We start from the raw sequence: 13,439 nt of genomic DNA, 5'->3' as shown, positions 1-13,439 counted from the left end.
GGTTTGTTTTGCTATCTTTGTGGGGCCTTTGCATTGACTTCCATTCATTTTTCATTCATTTCTATAGCCTAACCATGACCAGTACATACCTAACCCTAAACCTAACACATCCTCAATTCACACCTTAGTCCTAAACCTAGCCCCTAACCCACCAACGGGACTTCTTCTTATGGGGCCTGGGCTTTGGGCCCCATAAGGAGCAGTTGGTCCTCACAATGTAGTATAAGTTGGAAAAATGGGCCTCACAAAGTAGCATAAACAAGGACACACACACACACACACATATAGTGTCTGTGTAACTTTTGACCGGGTCGCTGTAGCTCGGTCACTGAGACGGGAGGAAAACGGACCAGGACATTCTGATTCAACTGGGTCATACTGATCTTTGATCAAATGTTAGTGAGTGTGTGCAGTTAAAGCACTTTATCTTCTGGGCCATGCACCGATTCTGACCTGCCACAACCATTCAAACCAGTGTCAACAAACCCAGTTCCAAAGGTAGAACTAGGTTCTCCTGATTTCAGACTGACTGAATGTGTCCAGCTGCTAACATTTGTGTTTCTGTTTGTCCTAAAAGGACGTGACATGGACAACCACGTCAACATCTGCAAGTCCAATTTCCAGGTGAGATACGTCACTGAAACTAAACCTCAGGAAGATTCTCTTCTCTTTGAGGTTTAAGTGGCCCCAAAGTGGCTGTGGCTGAGTGGTTAGAGCAGTCGTCCTCCAATGTTAGGGAGTTCCATTCCACCAGCAGTCACATGCTGAAGTGTCCCTGGGCAAGACACTGAACCCCTCATTGCCTCCGATGTGTGTCCCATCAGTGTATGGATGTGATAAAGCTCTGATTAGTCTTTGTATAGATGTAGTAGAGTACTGTATGAATGGGTAATGAGAGCACAGATTGTGTTGTAAAGGACTTTGAGTATATTGATAAGATAGAAAGGTGTGCAGTCCATTTACCATTTTAAAGAGAACTTGTTCGGACCTGGACTCTGAAAGCATCCTCAGTCTCTGTGGGTCCAGGTCAGAATCAGCATCTTAGAGACAAAGTTTAACAAGGTTGAGTCAGGTCCTCTGGAAGGATTCTTCTTTGTTGAAACGTTTCATCTTTCATCCAAAAGACTTCATCAGTCTGAGGAGCTGCAACAAACTCAGTCTTACAGGCAGCACCTTCTCATGGAGGATCAACCAGTTTGCTAGTTGGCCCAGGATGGCCCAGCACAGAAGAGCAACGTCATCAGGTCAGGACTCTGCGGTCTACAGTCATCTCCAGGCCAGCGGTCACTCTTTCAGGGATGAAGATGTTCACATCTTTGATAGAGAGGAACGATGGTTTGAGAGAGGAGTGAAGGAGGCCATCTTTGTGAAGAGACGTCCATCGTTAAACAGTGGCGGAGGCCTCCATGTCCAACTGTGTCACTCTCTTACATGTTGTTATTGCAAGTATCACTCAGCTCTCTGTGAATAACAAGCAGCCATCAGGCACTAATGATCAATTGTTAGGCTGTGGTCCTCCTTTTACATGTGAGCGAGCAGCTAGTTCTGGACTGGTTGATCCACTATGAGAAGGTGCTGCTTATAAGACTGAGTTTGTTGCAGCTCCTCAGACTGAATAAGTCTTTTGGATGAAAGAAGAAACATTTCTACAAAGAAGAAAGGGGAGTGGGGGAGTGGTGGCGCAGAGGTTAGAGAGGTGGGCTTGTGATCCAAAGATCGCCGGTTCACGCCCCGGCCCCGACAACATCAAAAAAAAAAAAATTGTGGGTGGGGTAGGTGAAACACCCACACTTGCCCCCACCCTCATTCGCCCCACCCTGGGCCCATGAGCAAGGCCCTTAACCCCCACCATGTGCTCCCTAAACAGGTCTCTCTTGAAAAAATGAGTTCTCGTGGCTCAATGAGACTAACCTGGATAAATAAAGGCTAAATGAAAAAAAAAAGAATGCTTCCAGAGGACCTGACTCAACCTTGTTAGATTTATCTAGCTGGATTATTGAGCATAAGGATGAAGTTTTTGTCCTGAAGAAGAGTTGATGATGAATATTTATTACAGTAAAAACATATATGCATTTAATTTTATCAGGCTTTCTCTCTGTCTCTCCTTGTCTTTCTGAAGTTCATGTACTGGACCATGAAGCAGCAGCTCGCCCATCACACCGTGAACGGCTGCAACGTCAGACCAGGAGACCTCCTTGCTTCTGGGACCATCAGTGGGCCTGTGAGTGTCTCCAGGCTAAGTGTCCTTCCTGGTTCTTGTTTTGGGATTTCTGTGAGACACCCTTAGTTTTCTGTTCCTCCTGTTTGTCTGTCAGGTCCAACCATGTTCTGGTTTTCTCACGAGTCATGTCACGAGTTACAGATGGGCTTACAGGATGGAATGAAATATAAATACTTTATTTACTACTTCAGTGTTTCACATACTGTTATCCAAGGAGGGCTCCCCATCCTGTCAACAAAAAATCTGAGATGAGCGCCCTGCCAAAGCAATTAACCTAAGGGAAACACTGTACTTCAATACTTTGTTATTGTAATACTTTTGACTACTTAAGTACTAGTTGTTTTACTACTTTAATACTTTATTTACTATTTTTATAAATTTTCACTTTAATATTTTATTCAGTACTTTACAAGAACAAGATTCCACATCAGCACGGGCCTTACAAACAAGTTTATTAAGCGGGCCACTACGTTTAATGTCCTTGGCATCGTCCTGCAGATGTTGAACGACCTCAGCATCATCCTGCAGATGTTGAACGACCTCAGCATCATCCTGCAGATGTTGAACGACCTCAGCATCGTCCTGCAGATGTTGAATGTCCTCAGCATCGTCCTGCAGATGTTGAACGACCTCAGCATCGTCCTGCAGATGTTGAATGTCTTCAGCCTCAGACTTCAAAGCCAGTTCTGTCCCTTCTTGTAGACGGCCTCAGAGTTTTGCATTGTTTGGTTGGTAGGGTTTTGTTCTGTGGTTAACTTGGGTCTGTGAGTGTCTTTGTGAAAGAAATCTATGAATTTGGTGTTTAACGTGACTCGGTTTGTTTCTGCAGAACCCAGAAAGTTTTGGCTCCATGCTGGAGCTGTCCTGGAGAGGATCAAAGAGCATCGATGTTGGAGGAGGAAAAACTCGCACCTTCCTGAATGATGGAGATGAAGTCAGAATCACAGGTGAGTTTAAGGAGCAGACCTCCTGGGAAACCCCTCCCGCTTCAGTTTACATCCCCGCAGGGTTTCTTCTCCCCAAAGTCTTCACTGCATCCCTGCTGCCATCGTTTGGCCACAAATCTGTCATGAAGAAAGTGCCACGCTTTTCAGCAGACAGACTCCTCCAAGATCTAACAGTTGTAATTGTGTGGTGTCTCTTTAAGAAAGTGTAAGTTACTGATAAGTGATCTCACAGGTATGCTACCTTCAGTAGAGAGTTATGGGAGAAGCCTGCTTGCCGATGGATACGTGGACAGTGTGATGGACTTTATAGTTTAATTCCCTAACTTCACCCAAGTGTCTAAAACAAACAGCCGTAGATCAGATGATACAACTACAAAGTCCCACTTGCACTTATGGACACCGTTCTGTTCGAACATGGTGTTTGTTGTGGAAAGACTGTGACTAGCACAGAAGTCCCAACAACAGAACGCCACTCAGATTCAGATCAGAGAGGTTGTTCCTCCCAATCATGCACCTCCAGGTTACACTCTCATTACCCACATGAGAAGTGAAGTCCCCCCAGCAGAATAAAAGAGTCCACAGCTGGAGCACCTTCCAGCACCCCTGCTAAGGACTCCAAGAAGGCTGGATACTCTGAACTGCAGTTTTGCACATGGGCACTGTTGGAGAAATTCTCTTATTCTCTGACATTGATTACACAAAAGAACCACTCTCTCAGCAGGTGAAGATTTTTAACCGACACTTTTACTTGAAAGGTCACATTTCAGGACAGGTTACATAAACATACTTAGATGTATACGCATGAAAACCAGTCGCAGAAAAAAGCCATGAGCTGCGTTAACTGCCCACTTTTGTCCTTCTCAGCTTGTTCATTGAAGTTCAGGGGGTGTCCTTGAAACTAGCTGCAGTCTTCATTTACACAAACATATGGTTCATGGGCAGAGATAAGATAGTGTTTTGGGAGACAACAGAGGAGCTCCTTGTTTTCAGGGCAGAGGGGAAAAATATTCTCAGCCATAATAATAAAAACATCCACAACCTTTGACCAAAATTTCCCTGGCAGCACAAACAACAGTCAGAGCCCATCCCCCCCACCTGAAGGCGCAGGGACGATACCCTCTCATCTATAGGCGAAAATTCTCAACACACAGGTACCGAGTCGGGGGGCTGAGCAGACCCACAGCAGATCAGCACCTCTCACCATAGGCAACTTTAGAGTGGAATCAAGTCCAAAACCTCTCAAGGAGATTGGTTCCAGAGCCCATGCTGTGCATTGAAGTGAGCCCAACTATGTCTAGTCGGTACCTCTCAAACTCACGCACAAGCTCAGGCTCCTTCCCTGCCAGAGAGGTCACGTTCCATGTCCCAAGAGCCAGCTTTGAAAAGCCAAGGTCAGAGCACCAAGGCACCTTAAGCCACTGCCCATGCCGTCATGCACCCAACTTGTGTGGCCCCTCCTGCAGGTGGTGGGCCCACAGGGAGGCAAATCCATGTGGCTTATTCGGGCTGAGCCCAACTAGGCCCCATGGGTAGAAACCCGGTCACCAGGCACTCGCCAACAAGCCCCTCCCCCAGGTCCGCCTCCAGGGTGGGGCCTCGGTAACTCACAACTGGGCAAGGGACACTGAGCTCCTCGCTGTTTTCTGTCCATATGAGTTTTAGGACTCGCTCTTTGTCTGACCTGTCACCTAGAACCAGTCTGCCTTGGGAGACCCTACCAGGAGCAATTACAATTGGCCCCGACAGCATAGCTCCTAGGATCCTTCAGGCACACAAACTCCTCCACCATGATGAGGTGGTGATTTAAGGAGGATGAAAAAATATGACAAATTTTATTAAAAGATGACAGATTTGATTAAAAAAATTACAGATTTGATTAAAAAAATGACCGATTTAATAAACAAAATATGACAAATTTTGATTAAAAATAAGAGGTCATAAAAATATGATAGATTTAATAAAATATGATAATTTGATTAACTGTGGTTAAATGTAACTGAATGGTTTCTTTTGTCTCAGGTTTCTGTGAAGGAGACGGGTTCCGAGTTGGGTTTGGATCTTGTCAGGGAACCATCCTTCCTGCTCTGCAGCCCTGAACCAAAATGTTCAACGTTGATTGTTAAAAAAAATTAACAGGAACTTATAAAGATGTACCCAACTCCCACCTCACAGACCGACTGCAGTATCTTTGTGTTTTTACCTTTTTAAGACTGAGATCATTTTTTACAGACGTATAATTAAACATGACAACAAACTGTTCTAACAAGGTTAAGTCAGGTCTTCTGGACGGATTCTTCTTTCTTCTTCCTTTCTTCAGTCGGAGGTCTCAGACTGAGAAGACAACACATTTCAACAAAGAAGAATCTGTCCAGAGGACCTGACTTAACCTTGTTAGATTTTTCTACCTGGATTATTGAGCTGCATCAGGACACAACAAACTTGTTTACAACAAAGACTGAAGTTTTTTTTTGTTTCTTTTGTCTTTAGAAGTTTTGAAGCAAGTGTTCTGTTAACATCTTGTTTTACAGTATGTAAAAAAAAATACCTTTCAGGCTTTTCCTTTGAATAAAGTGTGGAGTTTGATTGAAGATTCAAGGATTCAAGGTTCTTTATTTGTCATACACGCCACATGTGGTACGTGTGGTGGAATGAAATTGTGTGCAGGGTCCCAGTTACATTCAACAAAAGTATTAAAATGTAAAAGCAAAACAGTAGTAAGATCTAAGATAGGAACTAAGAAAAATGTTAACTAAAATACACTAGTAGCATAAAAACAATACGCCAAACTGCAGCATGAACATGAGTCTGTGTGAGCAGCTGAGTATGAATGAACACAACAACATGAAACAGATCAGCAGCAACATGAAACAGATCAGCAGCAACATGATGTGATTTTTTTCACAGTCCTGGTTAGAGATTCATGAGTCTTAACAGCCTCAGGGTCGAAGCTGTTCCTCAGTGTAGTGGTTCTACACTTAATGCTCCTTAAACTCCTTCCTGAGGGGAGCGGGGCAAAAAGTATGTGTGCTGGGTGAGTGGGGTCCTTCATGATGCAGGTGGCCCTCTTCCTGCATCTGGAGGTGTAGATGTCTGTGATGGCGGAGAGGATGACTATGTAAGATGCTGTTCTATGTTCAATTATAAGAAGAAGGTTCAGTGTCGTTTGTTTTTGTGTTTTCCCATGATTTTACACAGAAATTAGCTTTTAAATGTCAAACAGGTTTAATATTAACTTTGTTTGCACAAAAAAAAAAATATATATATATATATATATACATACTGTATATATCCAGGGTGGAAAACTCCACAGCTCCTAAACTTTCCTGTAAACTTCCCACTCTGAACATTTTCTTTTTACAGAACTGAAACACAGTTTAGTGTTTTTAAATCTTTTGGGATTTCCTATTTCCTGCATGACAACACAAAGAAATAATCTTACAATGTTCAGAGGACTAGTTCTTCGGATTTATTTTCTCTTGTGTATTCTTCACCTTTGATCTGACCCCAGATCAGTGCACGGTGTGAACTGTGTGTATTGTTTCGTTCATGCAGGTGTGTTTGTGTGTGTGAATGGTCAGAAAACAGCTTTCACAAAGACTCAACAAAACTTCAGTTTATGCAGCAACTGTTTTACTGACTGTTTATGCAAAACGTAAAAGTTTCATCATCAAATTCACACGCATGGGTATTATTCCAGTAGCAGTGCACATGCACTGTGTGTCTGTAGCCCAACAAAGTTCAGTATTTGTTACTGTTCAGAAAATTAAAAAATGTTTTGAGAAACGATAACAGAATTTAAGCACTGTCCCCCTCCAGGTGGAGATCAGCTGACATTCACCTCCACCTTTACAAGCACAACAGAGAGACGATGGACAAGTTCCCATCCAAATGCTTCATTTACATTCCAGGGACTTTTGGGTCAGAACACAGCATTTTCCTAAATGAATCCTCAGGAAAAATAAGAATTAGGCACTTTATAACATGCAGCTGTCAATCCTTTCATACATGATAAGTGCTGCTTCTGTAGGAGAGAAGTTTAACGAGCAGGAACTGGAACCTCCCAGCTGAACAAGGCAAACATGACGGTGTTCAAGTGTTAGAACGGGTCCTGTCCAGGACTGGGTCAGACCAGTTTTACAGTGTGAGTGTGTGAAGGGGGGGGTCGGACAAAGAGCACAGTCATGCTGGGAGTCGAGCTGCTGTAAAGGGAACATGGCTTCAGATTGTCTTATACCGATACTGGCATATATTTACATACATGTGAGTCATCTTTATTTAGAAAACTTACAAAATCTGCATATGTGCTTTATAGTAAAAGAAGCACACGCTTCCATACTTTGTGTCTGTATTTAGCTGAGGTGACCTTCTGTAGTTAAAGTAACCCCCTCCAAAGAACCAATACGTTTAGCTACACCTTTACTTTTAGTCTTTAGAACTGGTTTTGACAGAATGACACCTCCTTGCTTGTGAACCTCCTTCAAGTTGAATATTACGCAGGATGTGAGATGGACCTGAAGACTCAAAATGTCCACTGGTGTCCACAGGTGTCCACTGACGTGTTTTGTGTCCGACAGTTCCTCTCTGTCAGACTGAATCCGACCAACTTAACATATTAGATCAATTAATCCAAGACTGTCCCACTTCTTTTTGCTTTTAGACCCTGACATCATGAAAATTGTGTGTTGGAGGGAATGGGACAGTTGTTATGCATAGTTTAAAATGTCTCTCTGGTCACTGGTTTTTATTATTATAACCCTTCAGACTCTCACTCCACAGGGTCAGTGTATATGAATCTTGTGATTTAATGGCTTGGTGGTGTCTAATTGAACTTGGAAGTCAGAGTTTTAGCATTTCAGGTCCAAATAATCAGCTGCACTGCTCCTCAAGGTGATTTTTGAGATTTTTATTGTTCTGGAGTTTCTCACCAGTCCACGGCTCAGAACCTTGATTAAAAAATATAACTGGTATCTGCAATAATAAACTGTCTACCTGCACATATTTTATTTCAGTAAGTTGGTTGCACACTGAAAACATCATAACTTTTTTTATGAACATGTTTCTGCAATGTTTATTTGCATAAAATGCAGAATAGTTCATTATTAGCGTGTAATGCTAATAATAGTTGGCCATTAATGGTTACTAAGCACTTGCAAATCTCCCTTGTTTTACAACTTGTAACTCGCAACCCAATTAATTACTGACTTAATGTCTTCTAAAGGCAATAAAAAGACTTAATCAGCCTCACCCACCAGCCAGACAAAGACAAACTGGACGTGTTTCAGCCTGGGTGATAAGTCCGCTTTTAACAAATTAAAAGACCTTGGAAGATAGTTGAGCCGATTTGCTGTGGTCAATTACAAAGATGCAAAAGCCAAACAGAACCCAACCTTCAACAAGTCTATCTTGTGTGGATCTGGACCCTCACACAGGTTAAACAACAGCCTTTAATGGGATCTGAACCATTCCGGTGTGTTTTTGAGCTACACGTGGACCGTGTCAACTCTCAGGGTCTTTCTGGGAACAGTTGAACAAATCAGAGGAGCTGAACAAAGCCTGACTCTGGATTAAACCTGTCAGAATGAAATCTTCTCTTTAATGTCTATTTCTCAGCTAAAGGGTCGATGAGCATTAAAGGCCTCCATGGACATTTAGTGTTGAGGGGTGGAGATGGGGGTGGTTTTGTTCCTGGTTTAAAGCTTTGATGGTGTAAAGGGAAACTGCAGATGGTCACAGTGTGAATATATTTCCAGTTTTGTTGGCATGAACATAAGGCGTGCCAGATGAAATGTAAAAGTTTAATGATTTCAGTCCGTAAGCCTCCAGTCTCTTTTCCTGCTAACTGCTCCTTATAGAAAGACAGAATTAAGGTATGTTTTGTTCGCCCAATATGTTTCTTATTTCATTTGGTAGTTTTGTTGCATTTCTCTACTTTTAAAAATAAAAAGTAATGACAAAAAAAAATGTGTCTATGAATAATTATTTCATCTATTATATAGATTACAACTGCTGTAGAAAGTTTCAGAATTGAAAATTAAAACTAAAGAATTTTACACATTACTATTATTATTATAATTGTTGTTGTTGTTGTTGTTGTTGTTGTTGTTGTTGTTGTTGTTGTTACTACATTGTGCTATTAAACATAGTCGGTACAAAGCCAGGTGCCATTCTGCAAAAGTAGCTCTTAAAGAATTAGGATCCACTGTTGTTCAGTGAGTTTCAGCTGAAGGTGATCAGGAACAGAAACAACTCCTGTTTCTCTGGGTTTGTCTGGTTCTGGCCTGTGCTGTGAAATGGTCCAGTATGTGTCAGTCATCCAGGTGCTGCTCCTCCCATGTGGACGTGGGGATGGCGCTGTAAGGGTCCATGATGACTTTGGCACAGCGGATGATCATGGCTATCAGCAGCAGGCAGAGAAAGGCCACGCCGGCCAGCGTCAGGCCCTGGTCCACATCCACAAAGGCTGGTTCTGCTGTGGCCTCCACCTCCATGATAGCTGACATGTGCTACTGTCTTCACTTTCACCAACATTCCCCTGGATCATCATGGAGACCTGAACACAGACACATAAAGGTAACAATTGTAGAAAGAGCAGATAAAGAGCAAATGGAAAAAAGTCCAATAAAAGTGATAAAAATGTTGGTGCTCTTTGAAAATAAACCCTGACATTCTTCATTTCTGATTCTCCAGCGCTGTCTTCGTTCAAGAAGCTCCTGACCACAAGAACATGATTTTCTGTGAAGGATGCCTCCAGAAATAAAATGTGTCAGAAGGGGGGTGGGTGTACTGAAAATCCTGGACCAGCACCGACCAAAAACCAGAATCAAATTTCAGGTTTGTTGGTTTGTTTGTTGTTTTTGTTGGTTTATTTGTTGGTTTGTTGATTGTTTGTTTGTTGGTTGGTTTGTTGTTTTTTGTTAGTTTTTTTTGTTTGTTTGTTGGTTCATTTGTTGGTTTGTTGATTTTTTTTTTTTTTTTTTGTAGATACTATAAATATTTTATAAATATATTTTATAAATACTGCATGCTTTCTGTTGGACAGATACCTGCAGTTTCAGGAAGCTCGTGTTCTCCACAGTTCTGATGGTAACCATTGCAGGGGGGGCTCATAGACGCATCCATAGAGACTTTGGACTAAAAAACAAACAAACAATAAAACTGTTACTTTTAATTTTAGGAACAATTACATTTATTTCAGTTCTTTAATTAATCTAAATTTGTTCAGTCATTGCACTTTCTACAATTTTATGTTTGTATATAAAATATTACCAGTTAGAACAAAGTCCATGCTCAATAATCCAGGTATACAATCCAACATTTTTCAGTCAGGTCATCTGGACACCTGGATACCTGGATTATTGAGCATGGACTTTGTTGTTTTCAACCAGCTTGACAAGACTGTCAACAAGGAAGAGGGCCGGCAATGGAGGAGGGGGCGTACCAAAGAGACCATCTTAGCACAAGCAGAACTGGTTTGTTCCACTTTGGAGTAAGCTGTTGGGGGAAGAATCAGTTTTGTTGTGTGTTTCCTTGACTGATGAAGCCTTCCGGACTGAAGGCAAAATGTTTCGGCACAAAAAAAAAGAAACTGTCCAGATGACCTGACTGAAAAATGTTGGATTACCAGTTAGGTGCATCAAGACATTAAGACACTAAAATAACTGTACAGAAATGACCAATGTTCATTGAAAAGCCTGATCACTACTGAGAGAGGTTTTCAGTCTGTTCGTTCTACATCTGGGACACAGATACCTGCATCCAGACTAAAGCAACCTGAACTCACCATGGAGTGGACCAGGACCCGTCAGAATCTACCTGACCTTTTTCACTGACCTCACTTTGTGTAGGTCAGTTAGGTTCTTCAGGGCTATATCAGAAATTTTGCTGCTCATTCTGACAATCCCTGAGAGTTTGTTCATTTCATTTCAGTTTATTTGTATATCTTTTCAGGGCACTGTACAAAAACATTCACACACATAAGCCAATTAGTAAAAGTTATCTATCTAAGGAAGCCAGCAGATTGTGTTGGATCTTCATCTAATCACAGTCCCCCATCCTAAGCAAGCACAAAGACAACAGTGGAAAGGAAAAACTCCCTTTTAACAGGGAGAAACCTCCAGCAGAACCAGACTCAGGATGAGCAGCCATCTGATTTGACCGGCTGAGGTTTGAGAGGACAGGAAGTAGAAATAGACAAACACAGAATGACAGGTCCAGATGTACATTCTATAAGAGGAATGACCAAAAAAACACGTTAAGGAAAGAAATACTTACCCATACAAACAGGTAGAGTAGAGCAAATAAAGACAGCAGAAGAGTGAGGAAATGTGGTCAATTTGTCCTCCAGAAGTCTAAGCCTATAGCAGCATAACTAAGGGATACCTCAGGAAACCCAAGTCAACTCTAACTATAGGAGTTATAAAAAAAAGGAAACACTTAAGGCTAATCTTAAAAGTACACGAGATGTGAGCCTCACGGACAGAAACTGGAAGTTGGTTCCACAAGAGAGGAGCCTGATAACTGAAAGATCTGCCTCCATTCTACTTTTGGAAACTCTAAAAACCACAGGTAAACCTGCAGTCTGAGAGCGAAGTGCTCTGTTAGGAAAGTATGGAACAATAAGATCTGTAATATAAGATAGACCTACCAGTAGGTTGTTGAGAGATTTGTAGGTTAGAAGTAAAATTTTGAACTCTAGTCTGAATTTGACAGGGAGTCAATGGAGAGAAGCTAAAACTGGAGAGATATACTCCCATTAAAATTTTGGCAGCAGCATTTTGGATCAACTGAAGACTTTTTAAAGAAGTATTTGGACACCCAAGTAATAAACAATTGCAATAGTCCAACCTAGATGTGATACCGGTAAATGTATGGACCAGTTTTTCTGCACCATTTTTGGAAAAGGTGTTCCTAATATTAGATATATTACGCAGGTGGAGGAATGCAGTCCTATTAATGGTTTTATGTGAGGGTTAAATTACATATCCTGATTAAAAAAAACACCAAGGTTTTTAACATTAGAACTGGAGGCCTAATTAATGCCATCCAGAGGAAGTGAAAGACTGCAAAATTGATTCTTAAGATCAGGTCCAAAAACCACAACCTCTGTCTTGTATGTGTTTAAAAGCAGAAAATTAAGGGTCATCCAGGTTTTTAAGTCTTTAAGACATGCTTATAGTCTAAGTAACTGATTGGATTAATTGGGTTTCATGAACAAATATAACTGAGTATCATCAGCATAACAATAATCATTTATCTCAAGATGTTTACTAACTTTACCTAATGAAAGCATATATAAAATAAAGAGTATTGGTCCAAGCACTGAACCCTGAGGAACTCCATGACTAACTTTGGTGTGGGAAGAAGATTCATTATTTACATTTATAAGCTGAAATTTTCAATTAAATGTGATTTAAACGTTTAAATTTTAAACCAACCACTAGAGACTCAAGAGAACCGTAGAATAATTTTCACATAACATCTCGTTTTAGCTTGAATCATTTGGAATACTAAGGTTCTGATGCAGTAACTATAAGTAATTTAGGCAAATAATTAAAACCTCTGAGAACATTTCACTGCTTGAAAAGTAAAAGAAAGTGTAGGAATTTTTTTTTTATGAATAACACTAATAAATGCCTTTCATTCATGCAGTTATAAAACCTTCATTAATATTCAGTTTTGTCTGGAATATAAATATATCTGATGTCTCCTTGGTAGTCAGCATGTTTTTCCTACAGCTGTGGAACATGGAAACATCGATCCAGGTGTTTCTGGCCCTCATTCCAGCCTCTCATGCACAATCAGAAAATGTTCATGCAGTTTGAAATTTATGCTAGAACGCTCTCCCAAAACACACGAGCTGCTCACGTCGGGATCGATACAAATGATTATCAAGCAACCTAAAGAGTCAAGCGGAGACAGGATTCTCAGGTCTCCTTACCTTCTTCCCTTCTTCCCTCACATCCTGCAGAGCTACTGTGAAAAGATAGGAGGAGGGTGGAGGGGTTATGGGGTGGGGGGAGGGGGGCGTGTTAGGTGAAGAGCTCCGGAGTAGCAGGATTAGGACAAAAAAACAACAACGGTCCGGATAGATGGAGAGCGGAGGAGAAAAGTCCCCCATTGATGCAGCTTCACCTATCTGCATCCTGAGCCCCACAGACAGCAGAGAGAGCAGAGAGCTGCACACATACTGCCTCCATCTCACAGAGGAAACTGCTGCAGCAGCTGTGTGTCCACATTACTGCTGCTACAGCTGCATGTGTCCACTTTACTGC

General features: G+C 41.6%; 2 protein-coding genes across 2 annotated transcripts in view; one reads left to right on the top strand and one right to left on the bottom strand.

Annotated features, from left to right (window-relative positions):
* fah (fumarylacetoacetate hydrolase (fumarylacetoacetase)) overlaps positions 1-5,650 on the top strand; it is a 14,803-nt gene extending 9,153 nt beyond the window's left edge. Inside the window, exons 11-14 of the mRNA XM_037697348.1 lie at positions 578-624; positions 2,120-2,221; positions 3,051-3,168; positions 5,188-5,650. Of these exons, the coding sequence (XP_037553276.1) occupies positions 578-624; positions 2,120-2,221; positions 3,051-3,168; positions 5,188-5,264 (344 nt within the window). The 3' untranslated portion in view covers positions 5,265-5,650. The remainder of the gene's footprint in view (positions 1-577; positions 625-2,119; positions 2,222-3,050; positions 3,169-5,187) is intronic.
* A 3,823-nt stretch (positions 5,651-9,473) lies between these two features.
* LOC119429780 (cortexin domain-containing 1-like) lies at positions 9,474-9,656 on the bottom strand. Its single transcript, XM_037697340.1, has one exon. The coding sequence runs from the start codon at positions 9,654-9,656 to the stop codon at positions 9,474-9,476; it is 183 nt and encodes a 60-aa protein (XP_037553268.1).
* Positions 9,657-13,439: the final 3,783 nt, after the last annotated feature.

The sequence above is a fragment of the Nematolebias whitei genome, chromosome 2 (assembly GCF_014905685.2).
Source record: "Nematolebias whitei isolate Nwh7 chromosome 2, NemWhi1, whole genome shotgun sequence".
Classification (NCBI taxonomy): Eukaryota; Metazoa; Chordata; class Actinopteri; order Cyprinodontiformes; family Rivulidae; genus Nematolebias; species Nematolebias whitei.
Note: the sequence above shows the minus strand (reverse complement) of the source record. Positions and strands in the feature narration are given on the sequence as shown.

Bases quoted from the DNA above. Each gene is read 5' to 3' on its own strand.
- LOC119429780 (XM_037697340.1), bottom strand. From the start codon at position 9,656: ATGGAGGTGGAGGCCACAGCAGAACCAGCCTTTGTGGATGTGGACCAG.